The sequence below is a fragment of the Toxotes jaculatrix genome, chromosome 13 (genome assembly GCF_017976425.1).
Source record: "Toxotes jaculatrix isolate fToxJac2 chromosome 13, fToxJac2.pri, whole genome shotgun sequence".
Classification (NCBI taxonomy): domain Eukaryota; kingdom Metazoa; phylum Chordata; class Actinopteri; family Toxotidae; genus Toxotes; species Toxotes jaculatrix.
This window is the reverse complement of record NC_054406.1, coordinates 10934822-10957917: the sequence shown is the minus strand read 5'-3', so window position 1 is coordinate 10957917 and position 23096 is coordinate 10934822. Positions and strand designations below refer to the sequence as shown.

At 43.1% G+C, this 23096-nt stretch overlaps 1 protein-coding gene across 1 annotated transcript; it reads left to right on the top strand.

Annotated features, from left to right (window-relative positions):
- The first annotated feature begins 12721 nt into the window (after nt 1-12721).
- trib1 (tribbles pseudokinase 1) lies at nt 12722-20536 on the top strand. Its single transcript, XM_041053282.1, has 3 exons — nt 12722-13452; nt 14266-14558; nt 17882-20536. Exons 1-3 carry the CDS (start codon nt 13132-13134, stop codon nt 18354-18356), a joined length of 1089 nt encoding a protein of 362 aa, XP_040909216.1. The 5' UTR covers nt 12722-13131; the 3' UTR covers nt 18357-20536.
- The last annotated feature ends 2560 nt before the right edge of the window (nt 20537-23096 follow it).

Below are 23096 nucleotides of genomic sequence, written 5' to 3'. Positions count from 1 at the left end.
ATGGGACAAGGAGTTTTTCCTCCAGGGACAGTCGGTTTCTACAACTAATACTTCGCCATGAGTAACTGTCAGTATTTTAATTAATTAATTAATACTGAAATTGAAAGTACTATTTCCAGCTTTTTACATTTATACAAATATTGCATTTTGGTTATCCTTCCAATCATTAACTACAATGGCACTCAGTGAAAAATCCCCTATCAATGTTGAGGAAAGCAATTAAAAAACAATTCCTGCCCTTAAACTGGATCCACACCAAAATTTAATGGGTTCTTCCCTGTCACGCTCCCCATCCCTCCACCACGGTCCAATCCTGGTGACAAATAAACAAGCAAATGACAAACAGATACAGGTGAAAACATGGCCTCCTTGAAAGAGCTAATAAGAACACTGCTTTGTAACTTCCCAAAAAAGAAGTCTGATCAGTCAGACAGATTTGTCAATAGGTGCTTTTTTGGGAAAAAAAGTAGGTGTCTGAAAAGTTGATAAATCTTTTGTCAAAGGCATTGATTGGGTAACACTGCCTGTAAACGATGACGATGACATAATATAAACTGTTCCCCTGCAATTCATTTTGAAAGGGCAACGACCAATGGGAAACTCCAACACTCAGCCGACTGACCAATGATGTGACTTCATCACTCAGTCAGTTATTCAGAGTCTGATATGCATTTATCAGCATAGAACATAAAACTTGTTGATACACAACCAAAACACCCATAAACATCAACACGGAAGACTGAGTTGTCTTACGTTAAACCAGGTACCATACCTGACTTTATTTAAAGAAACTATGATTGGTACTTTTATACTAACAGTGTTTCAAATGATAATGTGAAAACAATTCTCATCGGCAGCTTCCCTCAGCTTTACACAACTTCATAGCAGGTTTCAGCTCATTGTTTAGTTGTCTGGGCCACAACTTTGCTGTTCTGGGTCACTCTCACTTCTCTCATAGTGTCATTTTTAGCCACAGAAGGCAGATGTTTTCAGTGAAAACCTCTAAAAACCCACTGTACGCCAACCTGCTCAGCACCAGAAGACAGACACAGTTAGCAACTAGCTGGTGAACGTAGTGGAGCATTTAGCAGCTAAAGAGCAACATATTTCCCTCAGGAGTTGGTGGAGACCAAAAACAGAGTTGAAAGAAAGTGAATGTTGGACATTACCAGGTGATAGATAAAAACAACTGTAAGCCCACTGGCTCCTGGTCCGTGGCCACCAGCCCATTCGGTACAGTTCAACATCCACTCTGGTTGAGGAGAAATGTTGCCACAGAAGAACCCAGGTCGTAAGGGTCATGAACCTTCATCAGTATGTGGGTCTGATTTCAGGTGTGTTCACATTCTGTTAGATTAGATAATCTGGCTAAACTTCTGGCTTGTTTGGAACCTGTCTGATCATTTGACCACTCATCTCAGTCTTATTGTACGTCATTGTACGTGATGTTGTGTTCCCAGATTTCATCAGTTACTTTGGTGAGTTCAGAATGTGAAGAGCTTACCCAGCATTAAGAACTAGCAGCCATTGTGTTGTTGGAAGGACTATAAGGATTTAGTGTAAGGTTGAGTTCACTCACACAGGACTCTACGTGTCAAAACGCTTGTAAAACCTGAGAAAAGAGGGGGAGTGTTACGTGAGCCAAGCTCGCAGAGGTAAGATGAGCGATCACGGTGGTCTCTTTTTACTATCAGGCTCATTCTGTTATCATGAGTATTTTCTAGGTGAAAAGGTGTTTTGTTCCTTTTCCTGCATTCTTAAGTGCAAAGCACCTGAGGAGAATGTCGTTCCTCAGTCAGTGTTTCTTCCCGTCGCCTCAGTCCGGCTGTTTCCAGTTACCTTTCAACCGGTGAAAAATATTTACTCCTGAAAATTAAGAGGATAACTTTCCATCTCCGACACTGTTCCAGGAGACATCTGGCTTGTGTTAGAAGGGTTTCAGTGTGTGTGTGTGTCTGAGAATTATAATCATAAGAGACGTGTATTGTTTCACTGTCTGTGTTCTCCCACAGGGGAAGTCATCTGCAGTGGATCTCACACACACACACACACACACACACACACACACAATGGACCTCCCCATTGTGTGTGTAGAGATTCTTGTCATACTTCCTCCTCTTAAGAATGTACATACACACTCGCATGCAGGGACAATCCACCGGTGGAAAGCTTCCCATTCATACGTATACCACTAACCTCAGAGGTCAAACATGATGCGTGTACAGTCTTGGTCTTACTTGTACTGGGGAATCTACTCTGATCCTTCCCCTGTCTCCTCACAAAGTCTCTTGCACATTAAAACCCAACCTTTGGACCATGAACCAGCTCAGTGTATAAACCACATGGTTGAATAAGTCATAGTGTTGACAGCTTTCAAATAAACAGACAGTCCAGTACTGTTAATGACCTGCACATCTTCTCCAAGGATTCACACCATGTGTTTATAATCGTATTTTTTGACCCAGATGTGGTCTGTTCATTGGTGTCTAATTATAAAAAAAAAAAGAATAAACATTCAAGAATCTCATAGCAGCGAGTGTAAACAGCACATTGTTCTGTCAAAATGTTTGAAAAAAGAAAGGCGTAGGATTAGGTAAGGCTTTGCTCCATAGAGTTGAGAAACATGATAAATATCTGTGCCAGGATATTATCAGGCTGTTTAAAGGTTTTACATCGATCATCATGCCTCTCAGCCACCTGCCATTTGTGTCCTCAGCTGGTTCTTCTCATCAGATTGGCACAGCATGTACTTTATCACATTTTAAAAAACATTTATTTCTGTGAGGAGTTTTTTGGCATTTCTTAGTTACCTCACAGCCCTGAAAAGTCTTCAAAATACTTATAGGAATAGTTTGACATTTTTGGAAATGAATCCATTGGCTTTCTTGCCAAAAGTACACATTGTCAGTAATCAGTATTTTTTCTCAGTAAAACCAGACTGGAACTTGATACAGCCACCGCTGCTGGTAGGTGATCACCAAGCAAATGGTTTGGATCCAGTAACATCAAGCTTATTTAAAGAAAACCCAGGATCTCAACACTAAGGATAGCTGCAGACACTTTCTGCACTCTGGACTTTGCAAAGTGTAATTAGCCATATGTGGTTTCCTCTTTCACATGCCAGTCACAGCTGGAAAATGTATTCGGTGTCTCGTCAGGAGATTGAGTTGTTCGTTTACTCAAACATTTATTGGAATTTCCTGACATACAGAAACTGTTAGATTGGGTCACAGGTAGCTACTAGTGAGGTGAAAAGAAAAAGTAGTCTCTCTATGCTGTGAATACTTCACCAATCTTTTCCAGGCAAGCCTCCACGCAGGTTTTAGTGGTTCTCTCAGATGCACAGCCAGGCGCGGTAAAGAATAATAACATGTCAAAGAAGCTCCCAACAGCACAGAACACAGAAAATGGAACATGCCTCAGGGTGGAAAAACACTTCAAGAGTTCTCGCAGTGCTCTTGAATTTACAGAGTGTCATGACCCCTGCTTACTGCTCAGGATCAGGGGACAGCAAGTGAACAAAAAAAAAGAAAACACTGAAGCACGCCTTTCATGATTTGCCTTGCTGCAAGTTAATTGTATCAGAAAGAGTTCTATTATCCCAGGATTACTGCATTGCTATATATAAAATCTTTGTATAAAACATCTTTCATTGCTGTCTGAGTCCAGAAAAAGGAAGATCTGAATTAGCTACCTTGGTAATATTCATTGTCAAACCAAAATTTGACTGTTATAGCCCAGCAAAACTAACAACACAATATTCATTTATTACTTTATTTATACAGTATGACTGTCGTTGCAAACCCAAGTGCAGATCTTGCAGTGATATGCATGTCCGATTGTAGACACCACAGGAATGGCAGGAGCCTTGACTATAGGCAAACAAAAATGTAGATTTACCTGTTGCATGTTTTCTTATTTGTTTGAAGTAACCGAAATAGGTACAGAGTTCTTGAAAAGCAGCTTTGCTTTTATTTGAAACTAATTCAAAGACAGATTCGTGCCTTTAGGTTTGTGTTTTTTTTTCTGTGGATTTTGGTGTGCTTTATGATCTGTGAAAACAACTTTTCCTAAGCCTTCACAAATCTCTTGTCCCATTTGTTATACCGCTGCTCAACCTCATTTTAAAACGACCGGATCAACCTAACCCCTTTCAGAATTTAACCTGAGGGAGAATAATGTAACACTAAACTCCGAGGGAACATCAACTCCAAACATTGAGTCACAGCCTTGTAACTTGCCTAACACCTAAGCCTTGTCTCAACACTGCAGCACAAACAAGCATCGCTCCTCTTCAACCCACTGAGCCACGAATAGAACATTTCTGTCCTCATTTATGTGATGGTCCTGTCACGACTACACTCACAGAGTGTCCCTTACAGCAGGCTTTTGTTGAGGCTTGAGTGGCAAAACTGACCTCATGAAACAAAAGCAAGATAGCATCATAAACAGGACACATATATGACCTATTTTATCTATGTGTATTTGTTTTGTCATTCTCAGTGAAACACGGATTAACACAGGTTTTCAGTCTCCACGGCACCCAAGTAGTAACAGATCATAAAAAGAAACACATCCACAGCACATATTGTGTTCCTGTAGTGACTTTTTATTTTGTCAGAGGAGCCAACTTGCACAAAAAAAACCCACTAGAATCACACACACAAGCAGACACACACACACAGCAGCCCAGGGCTGTTAAAGCGGCCAGGCATGACAGATCACGCTGCCTCTCCATTATTACGTCGTGTTACGATTAATAATGCATGTTTCCTGACACCTTAATTACCTCCGCCCACACCCTACACACACACAAACACACACATACAAACCTTCAGTCAGCACCAGCTCTATCACATCAACACACACACACACACACTCTCTCTCCCTGTGGAGGGAACACATCAACAGCACCCATAACAGTGGATGAGGTGCTTGAAGTAAGTGCAGCTGTCTGTCCCTGAACACCCACTGCAGGACGTGCTGTTCACTCGGCTGTCACGCACCCATAGTGATCCTGTCCGTCTGACTCAGCGCTCACTTAAATGTGCAGCATTGAAGACAAAACCTGTTTCCTGCAGGTTTGACTGACTGGGATAAATTTGGCGCAGTGAATCACCATTCAACAAAACTGTGCATGACTACAATCTCGATGGGAACTTCTGACCTGGAGGCTGAGATCTGCAGAAGAGATCTATGTGCTGATGAGGTGTATAATGATGGTAGTTTTCTGGGGAGTCCAGGAACCACCAGGGGAGCCCATGTTTAGATTATTAAAGATTCAAGACTAACTGTTATCATTGTGATAGGTTTCAGTTCTCATGCATCTTGTCCACCTTATCTGTAAGTGTATATAGATAGTGTTGCCGAGCAAAAACAGGAAACACACACTGATGGGAAATGATTACTTCTGTTCGAGGGTCAGTTCCCATTTTTCCCACTGAACCCTAGTGGTATCATTCCCCATTAATATGGATATGAATAGAAAAGAATTTTGTTAGTAGCATGCAAAGCATTCAAAAATTCAATCCCAGAAGGCCAATATGGCAGGCAAGTGGTTAAGAACCACATAGGCTGGGATCTTCATTGCAAATCATACCGTTCTCTGTCTCCATCATCATTTCCTGTCTGCATCTCTGCTGCAATCTAATAAAGATGTTATTAGAAAAATAAATAAACTCAAAAGTAATGTGTTTTTTCAAAAAGTGGGCCCTTTACACTTGGGCCTGCTTGCAATGTGCAAGCTGCAATTTGCAACCAGAGATAATTTCATCTTCCTCATTTTGACATATTACGCCAATCAAAAAAATGCCATACTTGCAACATGTGCAGGAGCACGAGATAATCAGACGTGTGCAGTGATGTTGCCACATTTGAGTGATGTTGATGTGCTCACAAAATGCTTATGTGGAGAAGGCCATGGGATAATGAACAGACTGTACTGTCAACAGTTTTCATTCAGAAATTTTTTTCTTTCAGCACCACAAACAATATTCTCTCTGCAAATAAAACAACTTGCAAAGCTGGATACCACAAGGGACAAGTGGGAAAATGTGATTTTTTTTTCTTCCTAATTTGAGCGAACTGATCCTTTAAGTCATAGAGAGCAAACAGATGACGCACTGTGAATTTTCCAGCTGAAGTATAGAGGTCTTGTAAAAATATGTCTTCAAATATTTGAACAAGTTCTCAATCAACAGTTTCAAGCTTTTCAACAGTTGAGGATGTTTTTTGAAAATTCATTCACCCACATTCTAAACTATCGCCCCTTAATTAGGAAGTTTTGCCATCACGAACAAATGTCTATGAATGAATTCCTTTGAAAGCTTTTAGTGCCTGTTTCAATAACATCATGTGTACTCCTTTATGACGACACTCTGCTGTTGAAACTCAAACACAAACTTCATGAATGTTAACCCACATTTTCAACATCCTTCAAAACTGATGAAACGCCAAGAAACGTGGGGCCTAATTTTCAGAAGCCACGGAGTCTGCAGTTAATGGAGCAACGCGCAGCTTTCATCTTTCTCCCATGAGTTGTAGTGCAATCATATCATTAAAAGCTCTGCGTTAGGTAATTTGCGAAGAGTGACAGGTTGTTGTTGCTGGCTGAATAGTAAGTGCGTATGTGTACACACAAACACTTTCTTGTCTTTTCCTCTTGCTCCTCGCTTCCTCTTTCTCCCGCTGGCCTAGCCCTGGTTCAGGCAGTGTGTTCCAATGCATGGGAAATAATTGGCCATCCCTTTCATCACGGGATTATGAGAATAAATCTCCTTTTGGAGCGCAGCAGTGCTAACAGTCATTGAAATCCTGTTACATGGGGTATTATCCTGCAATTAATTGCTTTTTCCAAACGCTAAGCTCTCCTCTCCCTCTCGTGTTCACACACTTTGATAAACTCAGTGCTGGGTGACTCACTGTGGAAAGAGGTTGGGGGTTATGGGACTTGTAGATGGGATTGGAAACAAATAACAGTTTTTACTCCGTCTACGCGTCTCACACTCTCTCTAGAAGTGTCATTAATGATGATCCAACCTCTTATGTTTTGGCTGGAGGACGTACTTTGTGTCCTCAGTTATTGAAATGAAGAGAAACTGAGGATCTGCTCACTTCAGAATATAATTTAGTGTAGGTATGTTAAAAGCAGACGCCCTTTTTTGAACAGCAGCTGTAGCTCATCTTTCATCAAACAACACCGGGGAGATTAATGTTGGATGACAGTTTCATGTGCCATCCTCTGAGGCGCTGTTTGTAAAAGAATATTTTTTTTACTGCGCCGATAAAATAAATCAAAGCCAGTAACACCTGGGAGAAATTGTGTGAGAGAAAACATTAAGAAGAGAACAGCCAACTGACTAAAAATACCTGCAAAACTAATGACATTCCCAACGACTCCAGCTGTATTTTGTGGTTATTAATTAGGGAAACATTTTACCCGCAACACATCAGCAGAAGTAACTGGAACCGTGATTCATACTTTGATCTAAAATCTTGCTCCTCTCCCTTCCTGCTTCGCCACTGCCCAACAAAGATGAATCGTCACTAACAATAACAAAACGCTTTTTTTTTTTTTTTCCTCAGCAGAGCCATAAATGACAGCCACTTCTCATTTCCTTTTCTCAGTCTGTGTTTTCTCATTCCACTCAGGGTGACATCATGGAGTCGGACCCGGCTGAGCGGAGACTGCTTGTGTAACCTCAGCGATAGGCTGGTGACAGTATGGTGGTGACGTGTGCATGTTGTGGCCACAGCACACACGCATACACAATTGCCATCCACTTCCCATTAGCAACAGGAAACCCCTTGAGTCATCCTGGAGTGGAGCACTGAAAGTAAGGCCAACTTCTTCAGTGAAATCATGTGTTGAAGTGTGACTGATAAAGATGGAGTTATGAAATGGCGTTCTTAGGACGTGGAGGGAAGTGAGCAGAACTTTTCGAGTGAAATTCTGCTGATGAAGACTTGAGGGGGATACCTGGTATTTGATGACCTTTCCAGTGAAATGGGCTTATTGCACAAAGAGAGGATCACTACAAACAGTTTCACTTTGAGTTTGATCTGTAAAATTGCATTTCCTTATTTTGCTGCAGTGCAGTGGAACTCTCCAAGTTGTCTAAATTTGATCATAAGAAAGAGGATCTTCAAAGTGGCCTTAAAAGATGATTTCTCAGTCATTTTTGGTTTCATATGAGTGACTGAGACACATAAACTATATCTCCTCACTTGGCATTTTTGTGTTGTCCATATGTTGGAGGACAACAATGGAAATAAAGGGTTTGAGACCAAGAAATACCAGGGCAAGAATCGCCAATACAGATACATATACTGTGTTCAGATTGTGACCTAAAGTGAGACGGATCCATTTTGGGGTTTTGCATCAATCCTATCCCGTTGCATGTGTGAAGTCTGCCTCCTTGTTGTCAGTATGAAACAATAAGGTCATCAACCAACCAGATAATGTGATTGTGAATATAGTATTTCTGAAAAGTTCGACAGCATTAGCCTTGTCAATAGGACCAAACACTTTTAACGTTTGCCAATGGAGGAGAAATTCATTATTCTTGAAACAGTAAAGAGAATATTTCTATCCACAGTAAATGCATTATCACTGTGTCACCATGTGATAATGCATGGTGACACTTATTGCAAAACGTTTTTTTTTTTTGTTTGTTTTTTTATTAAAATGAAGATTACCGCTTTTTTTTTTTTATGAAACAGCAACAAGCTCGAGAAGAACAAAAGCTTTACAACTTCTCAGAAGACCTTTGGGGAAGTCTTTGTGCTGAGTATGTGCAAACATGACAACTCCCCTGTGTGAGAACAAATGTTTTCCGTTAATAGGGAACAACGTGTAGGTGCGTGTTCCAATGTAAAAGCTATTAGTTGTCATGTGTTGTAAAATCTGAGCACAGTATATTGTAAAAAATTGAAAGAATGTATTACCCTTAAACTGGGTTTTTTGAAATGCACAAATATCTGTGTTGCCAAGAACGCAGTCTCCCCAGTCTAACCAACCGTAACTGAAGCGAACAGATCAAAGAAATAGTGATGGACAGATTGGGATAACTAGCGAAGGAAGGCAGAAATTTTTGGCCAGACTACAGTCTGGAGTCCATCCACATGAAACAATCCCCCATCTCGGCTCCTGGTTTGATTGATTGTCCTTGAGGTCAGCCGAGGTTGTGAAAATATAGAGCACATTCAGTAGAGGTGGTTATAGCTGGCTGATGACTAATTTTGGATGAGACCTCAACACTTGAGTTCATTCAGTTCACAGCGTCTGGGAGCTTATATCAAGATATACGGAAGATCAGGGGCGTACTGCAGACTTATAAGAGCTTCTTTTTTTTATTCTAAAGGCAGATTTTACACCCTGAATAGAAATTCAATCATTTTTATTGCAAGCATATAGCTGAATATCCACTGGCCCACTTCTATCTCCCACTCTCTAATTCTACATTCATAGCAAATTGTCAGCTGTCCAAAGATACAATGGTAATGGCAGACAACCAGACATTTGCAGAAAACAAGTTCTACTTTACAAAATTCATAAAGGAAACAGTGGCAGCAGTCAGTATAAAACCAATAGAGGAAGATAATGGACTTGTAAAAAGATTACTGTTGCGTGCGGCATCCTTACTTCCTTCTATTCTCTTGTGACCTTTTTCAGATGGTCAGAAACAGGGCAAGTTCAGCTGTAATTACAGCAGTTAAGATATCTGACATAGTTTTACATGTAGTCACTTTGTCACTGAAAGACTGATCTAATTTCCTTGGCTATTGTAGAGATGAAAATACTTCAGGTACAATGTGCCCAGGTTTTCGGGCTGAGTTCCATTTAGCTGCTTAACACTATCAACACAAATACATTCCATTCAGCTGATGAAAAAAAGGCTTTAAACTCTTTGTTTATCTATGGTTTTAAAGTGTTAACAAACTACTACAAACACAATACAGGTAGGTAATTTAGGCTGTTTATCTGTCGTGACTTCCAGGCTGGGGCAAAACAATCTTGAAGTAATGCACGAACACCTCCCAAGTCAGAATAATGGGTTTTAAAGTTTTCTTTTCTTTCCCATTCATCCAATATTGAGTGAGAATGCAGCATTACTGAGACACTAGAGTAGAACAGAGCCATTGTTAAAGTGATTAGTAACACCTGTGCTTCTCCTACCATGGCAAGTCAAAAAGGCTGCTGCAAAAAAGGCCTATTCATCACAGAAAGTGAACTGAGCAGATGCACTAGCGCCCCCTCATTTATAATGTGCAGTCAGTGTGTTGTTGTGGAAAAAACAGTTTGTTTTTTTGGTTCATCTCATTATCAGGCATCTACCCATCATCATTATCCAACATCTGCACAAAAAGACTTATCTGTGAGTAAAGCCTCTAGCTGATCGAAGCCTGTGGTATGGACAATTTAAGTTATTTCACTGAGGTCACACTTGATCAAAACCGGATCTTAAAACAGTCAAGTTTCAACTCCTAATTTCCGTAACTAACTGTACGCCTCAAGTTCTAGTCTCAAGCCTCCAGCTCTGTACATTTCTTAACGTCTGACGCATGTCTGCGTATGTGTAATGTGACAGAGCAGCTCAAGTGAAGAATAATTCACAGCGATGGCTGGCTGTCAGCCAGAGCAGATTGAACTATTCTCAGAGCAGATCAATTCCCAGCCTCTCTTTACCGCTGCTGGTGGTGAGTGACTCAGCTAATTATAACAAGGGAGAGCATGCCCTGAATACTGTTTTCTCCTCTAGCTCACTGGCATGGGGATGCAGTCACACTCCTACACAGGCACTGTATACACACACACACACACACAACACACACCCACATACAACATGAAGTACACACTGGAGTCAAGCAACATAAACTGTCTTGCATGAGGGCAATACAGAGCCTAAACATGTTGTATATGGTGTGACTTTGTGTAATGATTCCAACATGAACTCTCAAACTGTTGTATCACACACACACACACGCACGCACGCAAACACTTTGTTTAATGACAGCCAGCACAAATAAGTCATTTTTTCCAGTGTACACCTAAACACTGTGTCACTCACAAAGAAGCTACAAACACGCATCTTCGCTTTGATGCGCTGCCGCACCAGGTCCGGACTATTGTACTATAACAATAAACCTTCCTGCCTCCTGTTCCTCTGCAGCCCGTTCCCACAGTGACTGTTCATCCTGCTTTTTGAACTTCTTAAAAAGTGGCAGACAGAGAGAGAGAGAGAGACAGAGAGAGGGAGAGAAACCTGTTCCTGTGCCTGCTCGACGGCATGACAAACGCGCTTGCTCACAGATTCGCACACGCATCAATCAGTCGGTGAGTCACCTTATTCGTAGGACGACCCCTGGACAAAGAAAGAATGCGAGGCCTAAAAATAACAGCCATCATTTCTATGGAATCTGCAGCTCATCCATGTTTGGAACGGCCTGCGGAGACAGGTTCACATGATCCCCCCTTCTTTTTTTTTTTTTTTAATCAATACGAGCCCAGCTGCTTGTGACCTGGTTAAGCGTGTGACCTCTTGTGGAAGGAAAGAAATGGTTTGGAACGACGTGCTCCTGTTTGGCAGGAGGGGTGCTGTGCAAAAGAGGGGTGATAGTGCGTACACAAACACACGTACACAAACCCACACATACACAGGCCAGCTGGTGCTCTGTGTTTCGGTGAACGCTCAGTGAGCCTCCACTGCTGCCACTGCGCTTGTTCAACATAAAGCAGTGGAAAGAGGAGGAAAAAAAAAAAAAGAGAGAACTCTTGCGCAACGAAACACATGGTCACGCGTATGCACACACCCCGACAAACACACACAAACATGCACGCTTAATTACCTCATACCGTCAGTTCATCTCAACGCTCATCACAGGAATGTTTTTCAAACTGAGTATATACTGTACTTCACCCTTTAATTTCTGGTTCTTGCATCCTTAAGTAACAGTCCATAGTTCACTGGTTATACTATTTTTTTCAACGACATTGCATAATTTTCACACAAATTGCACAGCACTGGCGTGCTTTGTGTGTGTGTGTGTGGTATTTGGGTGTTCATGTAGTTTTAACTTAGGATCAGTGTCTGTGGGAGCCCAGCCGCTTGTGATGTTGTTTACAGAGCTGCACTGGCATATTTTATGTGAATGCTTATAGCCCAGCACCAATGAGGCTTTATGGGGGTGAGTCATATCCACATAACAAACAAGGCCCAGCATGGGAAAATATCACGGTGATGTTAAAGCTAGAGTTTAGGCTTATACACTGGAGCCTTGTGTGTTGTGCTAGTTCACACTTGAGGCCTAACGTTTGGAGAGCAACGAGTTCAGGAGAGATTGTTGCAACTGGTCATAAATGGCAATAAGAGCTGAGCATTAAGGAACAAATGAGTCAGAGAAAGAGTTTTAAAGATTGTTAATAATTGTCTAAAACATGTGCATGCTTGATGAGGCAGTCGTGATAAGTGGAGGATGATTTCTTCATTGAAAATCTTAAGAGCTTATAACAAGATTTTTTTTTCCAGAGAAATTCACGACAGCATGACAAACGGGGAAAAAAAGAATAACATCAATATCTTAACCATGTGTTCACGTAGCCTTGTCTTGTGCGAAAGGTAATACAGCAGGCAGTTTCATCAGAGCCGAGCTGAGCCGGAGTCGGTGCTGTTCCAGGATTGCTCAATGGTTGTGTCACCAGGAGGCTGGACTGGTCGGGCGGAGTGTTTGAGCTCAGAGCTCAACATCACCGGAGCTCGCTCACTCACTCTCTGCCTCTCTCTGAGCGTGAGGCGGTCTCCTTCCCTCTCTCTGTCTCTCTCTCTGTCTCTCCTTCTCTGTCTCTCACTCTCTCCCCTCTCCCTCTCTCGCAGCCTGGTCTCTGGGGGGATCGGGATTCTCTCACCAAAAGTACACAGACCTCAGAGCCACGGGCATTCGCTCTCTAAAAGGACGTGGGTTGGATTATTACCAAAAAAAAAAACGCGCCGTCACTGAATCGGCTGAAGTTTCAATTTATATCTCAACTACAGAGAGTCTCACACGGAGAATGGATCGCACTGTTTGCAGATTGTTTTAACCATCAAAAAAAGGACACATCCTAAAATAGTCAGGGTCTCGTTTGCTGCTTTCATGGTGAATCGGTCTATCAGGATGAACTTGCAGTGGGGCAGCCCGGCGCCCTGCATCCGCGCCGTGAGAGTCGCGCACAAGCGGCTGGACTCAGACGATCAGCCGCCGGCGAAATGCGCCAGGCTGAGCGCCGAGGCGGGGGACACGCAGGGACTCCTCGGCGCCTCTCCCGGGTCCCCGGTCAGCCCCGTCTCAAACCATCCGCCGGCGACCCACCAGGGACCGTCCAGGATAGGACCGTTTCTGCTTCTACCTCTGGCGGACCGGGAAAGCATGCACAGCGCGATGAACACCGACACAGGCGATGAGCTACTGTGCAAGGTATGCGCAATCCCGTCATTGTGCAATTTCTTTCAATGAATGCTGTTTCAAGACATCGCGTTGCTCAATAGCCCGTCTGACATGTCATCAGTATTTTAGCCGACTTTTTCACCAAATGTCATTCTCACGCGAAATGTGTCACTCTTTGCGTAACGGCAGGAGTGTTGCTTCATGATTTTTAAATCCTGGGCTATATAAGGCGCTATGATTATTCTGAGTCTGTTTACAAGTACACGACAGACCAGGCAACCCCGTGCAGCCCGTGCTGTGGTGGGGAAACACAGCCCACCCACTGAAGTCCACCTATACCCACCTTGGCACAGTGGCTTCACACTAGTGTCTGTCAGCTCGGCTCATTTGCATCCACGTCACCGCAATACGCCACGCCGTGACACAAAAATGCAAACATGTGAGGCAAAGGAAAACTATCATGATAAGGATCTGCTCTGATAACGTCAGGGGCCCTCCGCTGTTCCAGATCCATGTGTTTATTTTGCATGATAGACCTGCAGGCGTTTGGCTTTGTTGATTAATAAAGTTAATCGCTTCACGCTTGGGTGATTCATTTGTCAGGCTCTTGCAAAATGCAGTGTATTGAGCTGGAATCAAAGCATATCCTACGCCTTTCTTTTTAAACTCGCTGCCAAATTTGCATGCTTGTTTCCTCAGATGATCATTAAGAACACACTGACCCATTGCCTCCTCTCCCCACACTCACCCCCCCCCCCCCCCCCCCCCCTTCCTTCCCTATCTTCCTAATTTTCATCCTGCAACCCTGCCCTTCCTCTCCTTCTGCTCCAATCTCTCTCCCAGGTCTTTGATATGGGGGTATATCAGGAAAAGATCAGAGCCTATGGGATCCTACCTGCCCACAAGAATGTGGCCAGCATCAGGGACATCATCCTTGGCGAATGCAAGGCCTATGTGTTCCTGGACAAAGACTTTGGGGACATGCACACCTTGGTGAAGAGCTGCCGCAGGCTGGATGAGGAGCATGCCCGCAGGCTCTTCCGTCAGGTGGCCCTGGCTGTGGCGCACTGTCACCAGGCAGGGATCGTGCTGGGTGACCTCAAACTGCGCAAGTTTGTCTTCTCTGATGAGAAAAGGTGAGATGACAGGAACGTGGCTTTACTTGACATTTAAGGAAACAAACTTGAAATACTGATGCTGGGTGTCAGGTGTCAACCTGCAACCTGGAAAGTTTCTCTCCTTGTTGAACCGTCCACTTGTTCAGCATCACACATTCCTTCAAACCAACTCTCCTCCAGCCTTAGTAGTATCAGTTAACTTTATTTGGATGCTCTCAGACTTAAATATATGCAGTGTGGTGGGACGTGCTAGCGAAGGCACAGAGCAAACATGGCAGCAGCTGATACACACAGGCCATGTGTGCAGATATCGATGTGGGTGCAGATAGAGTAGGAGGTTCTGTACTTGTGGAGGCAGACTGTATAGCTTCCCAGATTTTCGCCCTCTCTGTCTGTCTCCCTTTCTCACTCTCGATGTGTCTCTTTGTATGCGTGTTGTGTGTTTGTTTTGCATGCCTGTGTGTGTGCATGTGTGAATGTAGTGGGTGGCAATTTGGCAGAGCAGCTAGACGAGGCTGGTGAATGAGACAATCATCCCTTTCTGCAGTCTATATCTTAGAATGTATTTATTACTCATTATTTATTAATAAATAACATCATAGCTATGCTGCAGAATATCTGATGCTTCCAACAAGGATTCATTCACATACACTTCTATCCATGAAAGAGTAGTTCAAAGCACTGTTCTTTGAACTCGCTCCCACGCTCACGCTCACACACACACACGCACACGCACACACACACGCAAGCCTTAATATCTGTATCTCTGAGTACTACATTCTGTTCAGGAAGACACACAAAACCCCTGCTTACAAAACTATTTGTCGCCTCTTTGCCCTTGCGTCACTCTCTTTCCTGTAAGCGCCCGCTGATCCCACACAACCCCCCCACCACCTCCCTCCAGCTCTCCAAAGGCCCTTTTTCATGGAGACTTTTCAACAGTAACATTCTCCAGCCATGACCTCTGGGTTTTCAGGGTCACGCTGGATGAATGAGTGCAGACAGCCAGTGAGAGAAGTTGAAGTTGGTTGTGTCCCTCTGATAGCTATACGGCTGCAGAGCGATGAGTCACAGTGTATATGCGCAGAGGGGAGGCGGGGGGGCTGCATAGCTCATTTTCTTTCTTTGTGTGTGTGTGTCCATACACGCATACTTGTATGTTTGCTGATTACACATTCAGAGCTGTAAAGCTCTAAAGCATTGCAAACTCTAAATGTCTGTAATTCATTGACAGTATTTTGTCAGTATTTTGTTAGCTGGGTAACGGCATGGCAAGCTTAATGCTGGTAGACTGACCCACTTGACCCTGGAGTTGTGGGATGACATCTTTTTTAAACACTGACTTCTCTTTACTCCTTGGCTGACGACATGTTGTAGCGCCACTGAAAAAGATCCTACTGTGATGTGACTGTAAAAACAAAGCTGCAGATGTCGAAGATAACATTAAGGGGGGGCCGTGTGACATCATGGAATTTGGCTCTCCTTTCCCAGAAAATCATTTTTGCGCCCCCTGAGACTGCCGCTTCCGTCCAATCACAGCCAGACTTTTGACACACATCAACACAATAGCATAAGTCTCCTTGAAATGTTGTGATTGTGCGTGACCTCATTTATTCCGTCACACATTCTTCCAAATTCACAATCAGGAATCTTTCAAACCCCAACAATCACGCCGTGATGCAATGTCCTGGCTAACAATGCAGCACTCCAGCCAGAAACAGAGAAAGTCACAACAATTTGACAAATGCTATCTCCATTCACACACACACACACACATACACGCATAGTGCAGTTGAGAAAGCCAGTTTAGGGAAGGTGACTAGCACTGTGAAGCATGCAGAGCTTCACTGCTGGGCCAGCCTTCCCGTGCGTCACTGATGTGGCAACAGCCATTTGAGGGTAATTATGGGATGGCTGGCGCCGCAAGTGTGGGACCCAGGTGCAGATAGCCTGGGCTCGAGAAGGAGAGAGAGAGAGAGAGGAGGAGGAGAGAAGATATGTACTCTCAACAGAAGGATGAGTCATTCTCTCCACCCCTCTAACTCTCTCTGTTCTGTTTCCTTTTCTGTCTCCATCTCTCTTTCTCCTCTCCTGACTTGTCTCCTCCACTATCTCGGTGTTTAAATATCAGTTGCTTTCTATCTTGGTCCTTCTGGCTGTCACTCTTTTCATCCGTCTCTCTAGCTGTCTGTCTCTCTCTCTCTCTGGCCACTCTGTCTTGACGACTGAAGTGTCTCACAGAGTCGACCCCTCTGAATGTGAGATAAAACAGCACACTCCTCGTGTGTGTCTGACTTGATAAAAAAAAGAAAACCTCAATCCATGTGTCAGTCTTGGGGGCGAATCTCGAGAGGCACAAATTAATTTTTCATCAAACACGCCGCACGCCTGTTGCTGTAGAAGATGAATCACTCTTGAAATTATCAAGTGATATTTTTATTTGTCACATTCATCATTTTGTAAGAGTGTTTCAGCGCTAAATGTCTCATTCTACAAATATACCCTCACAATCTTAATTGCCCTACTACTGAACTAAATGTACGTCCTGTCATTAACATGGCTAAATATAGCATTATGTGTGTGAGCAGAGGAAAAGGAGGAGGAGGCTGCTCTGGAGTTGTATATTTATATATGTGTTTATGTGAGCATGTGTGTGCCAGGAAGTCGTTGGAAATTTGCTTAGGCAGCTCTGGTTCTCAAACCGGACTCACTGTTTTGCACTTAGGTCATAGTAAGTTCACTGGTGTGTGTGTGTGTGTCCATCTGCTTGTCTGCTGGGGAGCTTAAGGATAAAGGATAGATGGTTGTTTTTCCATGATGCAATCAGTGACTTACATTTAACAGATCTCTGAAATGTTTGACAGTGTTAAACAAAGCCACCGTTTGAAATAGACACACACACACACACACATACACACACACTGCTTTCACTCTGTGGTGTACTAGATCAAAGAATGACTTGTTCTTTAAATGTTGTTGTGTGAGTGAAATTCAGATCATTTCCACCAACAACATGGCATTCAGCAAAAACATTCTATTTCTGAAACTCAGATTTGGATGGGGTCACGGACTTTATGTTCTTAGGTTTCACCATGATGTTTAAAGCTGCTTGCTGTACAAGATAACAGATGATATCATAGCCATGGCATCTCTCTCAGCGCTCATCCTAATTTACAGCACAACTAAAGCACTCACTTGAAGCTGCAGTTGTGTCAAACACAGCCTGAGACGTAGGGATAGCTGCTGTAAATGGACAGGAAACGAACAGAAAGCTGAATAAAACATTTTCTATTTTCTTAAAAGTCAAATGTCCTTAACTTATTTGGACTTTTTCTTCACAGGACACAGGTGAGACTAGAAAGCCTCGAGGACTGTCGCGTCCTGGAAGACCCGAACAACGACTCAATGTCAGACACCCACGGCTGCCCCGCTTACGTCAGCCCAGAGATCCTCAGCGGCTCTGCGCCTTACTCTGGCAAGATGGCTGACATGTGGAGCCTTGGGGTCATGCTGTATACCATGCTGGTTGGCCGTTACCCTTTCCACGACCCGGACCCGGCCACGCTGTTTTCCAAAATCCGCAGAGGCCAGTGCTGTTTGCCAGACGGCTTATCGCCCAAGGCCAAGTGTCTGCTCCAGAGCCTACTGAGAAAAGAACCCTGGGAGAGACTCACGGCAACCGAGCTGCTCGCTCACCCGTGGTTCCACCAGCCGCTGTCGTCGCAGGAAGTGGCACTGGGTGAACAGGAAGTGAGCTCGGCGGAACAGATGGTGCCATCCTTTGACGTGGAAGAGGACGATAATCTGTTCTGCTGACAGACTTGGTTTAGCTAAGTCTGACCGAGGGACCAACACAAAAATTGCTATGAGGGATTCATTGTTGTTGTTTTTTTTTACATTGGCACTTTTTAGAAACTCATTTGTCTACTGTTGTGTGTACATACACCCTCAAGCTTTCTACAAAAACTTACTGTACTGTATTTTGTTGTCGTATACGTGTTACTTGCTAAGGGCATTGCTCACAATGATCATTCATTGTGTTTCTATATGTGCGTTTTTTGAAATTATTTGGTGCTAAAAGAAACAACAAGGACTCAAAACTTGCCAGATTATGTTAACACAATAATCTCTGCAGGCTACCACGAGTGAATCACAGAAATTTAACTCATAGCAAACAGTAGTCACCGATGCTTGCTCTCAGGCTGGACTCATAAGGCTTCAGAAAGCATTACATGAATCACATTACATGAAAGGGACGCTAGGAGACCAGGATGTTGTTCCTCTCACTCTCTGACCAGGCTGGAGGCTTCACTGGCTGACTCACCGACGGCTCGAGGAAGGCCCAGCACAAGCTTGACGTCTCACAGCAGGCAGTGAAATAGAGTGAGAAAGATGCTTAGCAGAGGACTGATGTGTCACACTCAGTGGGACTCTACGAAGGTGTCTCACTGCCAATCTGGCATCGTCTCAGTGAGCGGAGAGCATTTACAAATCTCACACCATGCACAGAAGGTTGAGAAAGGCAGGGTGTTACTGGTGTAAGACTCACAGAAAAGCAGGACGACTTCGTCACACACACACTCAAAAATAAGCAGTGACACAGGGCCAGCAGTTAAAATGAAATCATTTACCCTTTTTTTTTTTTTTTTTAAAGCCGGATCAAAGCTAAATATTTCCTGTAAAGGATGCTTTCGAACAGGAAGTGGCTAGTAACAGGGTCAGACCTTGCAAATTTGACTGTGATCAATCTGTGCGGCTCTTCTGAAATGCTGCGTGTGCAGTTAGCCACACCTAAACCCAACACTAATGCTTCTTGTTTAAAAAGAAATGCTGGGAGCAACTCTGGTTTTAAAGACTCAGTCATCTGCCTTAGCAGCAACAGAGGTATGAGATAGCGGGATAATTCACTGGTCTGGAGGCATGCCACAGTTGGATTTCCGTGAACAAAATCAAATGGTACTTCCCACCGATGCAATATGCTTTTTCTCTCAGTCCAACGATGCTTGTATTTTTTAAGAAATGTGTCAAATAGCCAGTTAAGGAGCCACAAAATCACAAAAAGAAACACAGTACAGAAACAATGAAGACTTTCCCAGCTGAGCCTGTTTGGTTAATTTCTGTTGGAACATTATATCAAGCTGTGTTGCTTTAACAAAGCTGAGCTGTGCTGAGTGTTGTGCCCGTATCACTGTGTTTCATAAACTGAATGGCTCTGAATCAGTCACAGTCAGGCGATGTTTGATGTTGTTGTCTGATGATGACTCAACACTTGAGCGTGTCTGTGGAGAATGGTCCTGACCTTGGCTGGAAGAATCTGTTCTGACTGTTTCACCTCTTTAATGGTACTTTTTCTTTCCCCTTCCTTTCTTTCTTTTTTTTAATTTGCCGTTGAAAGCTGTGGATCCATGGAGACTAGTCATCATAGTTAGTGACATGATGTACCACGTTCTAAAAGATCTTTTACTTTGGATTGTGACAGGCGGATGCAGCGTTTCAGTGACGTTTAGCTTTACAGGCTACTATAGGTCTGCAGCCAGCTATTTCATTCTGGTACAATAATTCTGACAATGGTACTAAATCTGGCATATCTGAGAAGCGCTGTGCAATTGATGTTTGAGTCAAGCAGTGAGGTAAAATAAAATGTATGTCGCAGTTCTTTCATTATTTTCTCTCATCTGCTTGAGATACCAGATGAGAAAGGACTCTTTGACAATCTGGGTTGTTCCTTGCAGAAAAGTAATTTAAGAGATTTATGATTTTGTCCAGTTCATACATGTAGAGTGAGTCACATGTCATTCATGTGACATGTAGAGTAAACTGACACGGGTGCACCAATTTCATATTGCACTGTGAATTATGTATTTGTGACACAACCTAGAGGCTTTTATTGGTCCCAACAGGTTACACACAAGAGTTATATTCATTGTACAAAAGATGTAAATATGTATATTTGAAATATGTGTGGAAATGTTGAATAAAGATCACATTTTTTCATATTCATACAGATTTTTTTCTCATTACTGCTGCCTTCCTCACACTCACACACACACACACACACACCCTTGCGAACACCTGCACATTACACAGCTCGACTGCAAGCCTGGAAGCTTTCCCTGCAAGAATTCTCCCCACACAGCTCTTCATCACTGTGAGTGAAAACAATACACTTCCTCATTTTCTTCAGCGCTTTCAATTTTATCCTTGCGAGCGAAAAAGCCTCTCCCTCTCTCCATCTCTGCCTCCGACCGTTTACTCTTCTTTGACCTTTGCGTAATGTAACATTTAACTCCTCAAACACACAAATGTCAATAATGGGTCAGTGTCTTTTCCTGGAATACACAAGGGGGAGCATATTTTCATTCGCATTTTTTTCTTCAGCTTCAGTAGCAACCAGTGTAACTCTGGGTCGACTCACCAAACAGTGAATGTCAGCACCATTTAAAGTCAAATTCATATGTTCTTTTACATCTAATCCACTTTTTCTTGTGAATCACTGTTTGACCTGTAAGAGCTTGGCATGTCTCCACCCTCTATGTGTTATGACTACCCTAGGCATGGCTGGCCAGGGCTTGCGTAAGCTTGTATGCCTGCCTGTATGTCTACATTTGTGTGTGTGTGTGTGTGTGTGTGTGTGTGTGTGTGTGTGCGCGCATGGGAGAGTGAGAGAGAGTCAGATTAGGTATCAACAGGATAGCTGGAGTGCCTCAGCTGCTGGGAAGCTGCCAAACCGACGATTGCCTAACACGTCAGACCCGGGCTCCTCTGGGGATGACAACAGGGCCCCTAAAAAGTAGGCTAATAATGGGTCAAGTACTGAATATCTAGAGAAATGTGTGTATGTGTGGGAAAGGGTGTGTTTAAGAAAGGAATTAGGTTGTGGGAATTTGTGTGAGGAAGTTTGTCACTCAGGGGTTCCAGGATGTAATGTTAAGGAAATAGTTCAACATTTTTGCCAGCAGTAAAATGATCACTCTCGTGTCTGTGTGCGTACTATGAAGCCAGCAGCCAGCAAGCTTAGCTTGGCTAGAATAAAAAACAGGACATGGGGAAGGTAACAAAATCAAAGGTGACAAAATCTGCCTACCAACACCTTTAAAGCTAGGAGTCTGGCACATTACCAGGGCTGCCAACTCTCAAGCACTGAGCGTGAGACTCACACAGTTAACACAGATCTCGCAATCTCACACCACATTTGCCTTTTCTCATGCTAACTTTGCATCTTGGCTTGTTCCAATGTAGAATTTGTGATTTTTAAACGAAGGAACAGCAGTGTGTGTGTGAAACAACAAATCATTGCAATACATGTTCCGGTTTAGCAGCCAGTCACAATTTTTCTGTGGTCAAGCAAATAACCTGCGGAGCATGAAACCCAGACTCAGTATATTGAATGATTGCATACTGTAGGTAATGCACCAAATGGCGCCTAATCTGCCATTAAACCAGAAGAAGAAGAGCAATGTTGGAGGAACAAATACACAAGTACATGTTTTCAGGCTTTGTTCTCAGCTAAGCTTCATATTTATCATACAGAAGTGACAGTGGTGTCAATCTTCTCATCTAACTCACAGTAAACTGCTTCCAAAAATGTCAAACAGTTGCTCAAAGGGTTACGTTACCTGAAAGTTACAGTCAGGATTCAAGCTCAACTGTTTTGTGATGAGGAGTAAAATGAGGTTAGGTGTTAAGAAATGGCCTCTAGTTTATTTTGTGGCTGCGTGAGTTCATCCTGTACCTTAGCCACAAGAGTAAACTTTATCCTTCCTTGTTATCCGGGATCATTAAAGTTTCCCCAGCCACTTATATAAACAACAAACTTCCCCATGACGTGATGGATGTCACACACCAGAGCGTCATCTCATTTTTCCTGGATACTCTATGACCTCATATGATAAAACAAAAACCACAGAGTGTGTAATGCTACTTTCACCTATTGAATATATACTATTGATTATTAATTTAAACTTTTTAACTATGTTGCTTGTTTCTGATTTCCCATGTGGGCCATACAGGAAAAGTTGTAACCCTGTGTGTCACACACATACCACACAAGGAAGTGAAGAAGCAGATCTGAGATTCGACAGTAAAGCACCTGCTCCAATCCCCACTATGAGATGATATTAGGTATTGTGCTCCTTCCCGGAACTCGCTGGCACAGCCGAGCGCTGCACTGATGCAATGGAAACAGCCTCCTCTGTTTAAACGACTCTTTGACCCGACTTATTTCATAACACAAATCCCTTAAGGAATCTGATGTATTATGTTGATCATAGCTCAGTGAGGAGACTGAATGCTTGTAATAAGGCTGATATTTTCAACTGTCATCTTAAATCACAAAGGCATACCTGGAATTCATTTGAATTAAGTCAAGTTTCGACCTCTGCTGCCATCTGGTGGACGCGCAGCAAACAGCAACTCCGTGTCAGACTGCTGTACTGAAATATGTCCTTATACGGTACAATACTGCAACAGTCATTTTCTCTAAAAGAAAACTTGGCGTAACTTCTCAATGAGACATATGAGAATGAGAACTTATTACATTACAAGCTTATATGTTTC

What these genes read in the sequence shown, in the direction of transcription:
- trib1 (XM_041053282.1), top strand. Translation starts at nt 13,132, where the DNA reads ATGGTGAATCGGTCTATCAGGATGAACTTGCAGTGGGGCAGCCCGGCG. An exon ending in GCGATGAGCTACTGTGCAAG is followed by an intron (nt 13,453 to 14,265) that starts GTATGCGCAATC and finishes TCTCTCTCCCAG; the next exon opens with GTCTTTGATATGGGGGTATA. An exon ending in GTCTTCTCTGATGAGAAAAG is followed by an intron (nt 14,559 to 17,881) that starts GTGAGATGACAG and finishes TTTTCTTCACAG; the next exon opens with GACACAGGTGAGACTAGAAA.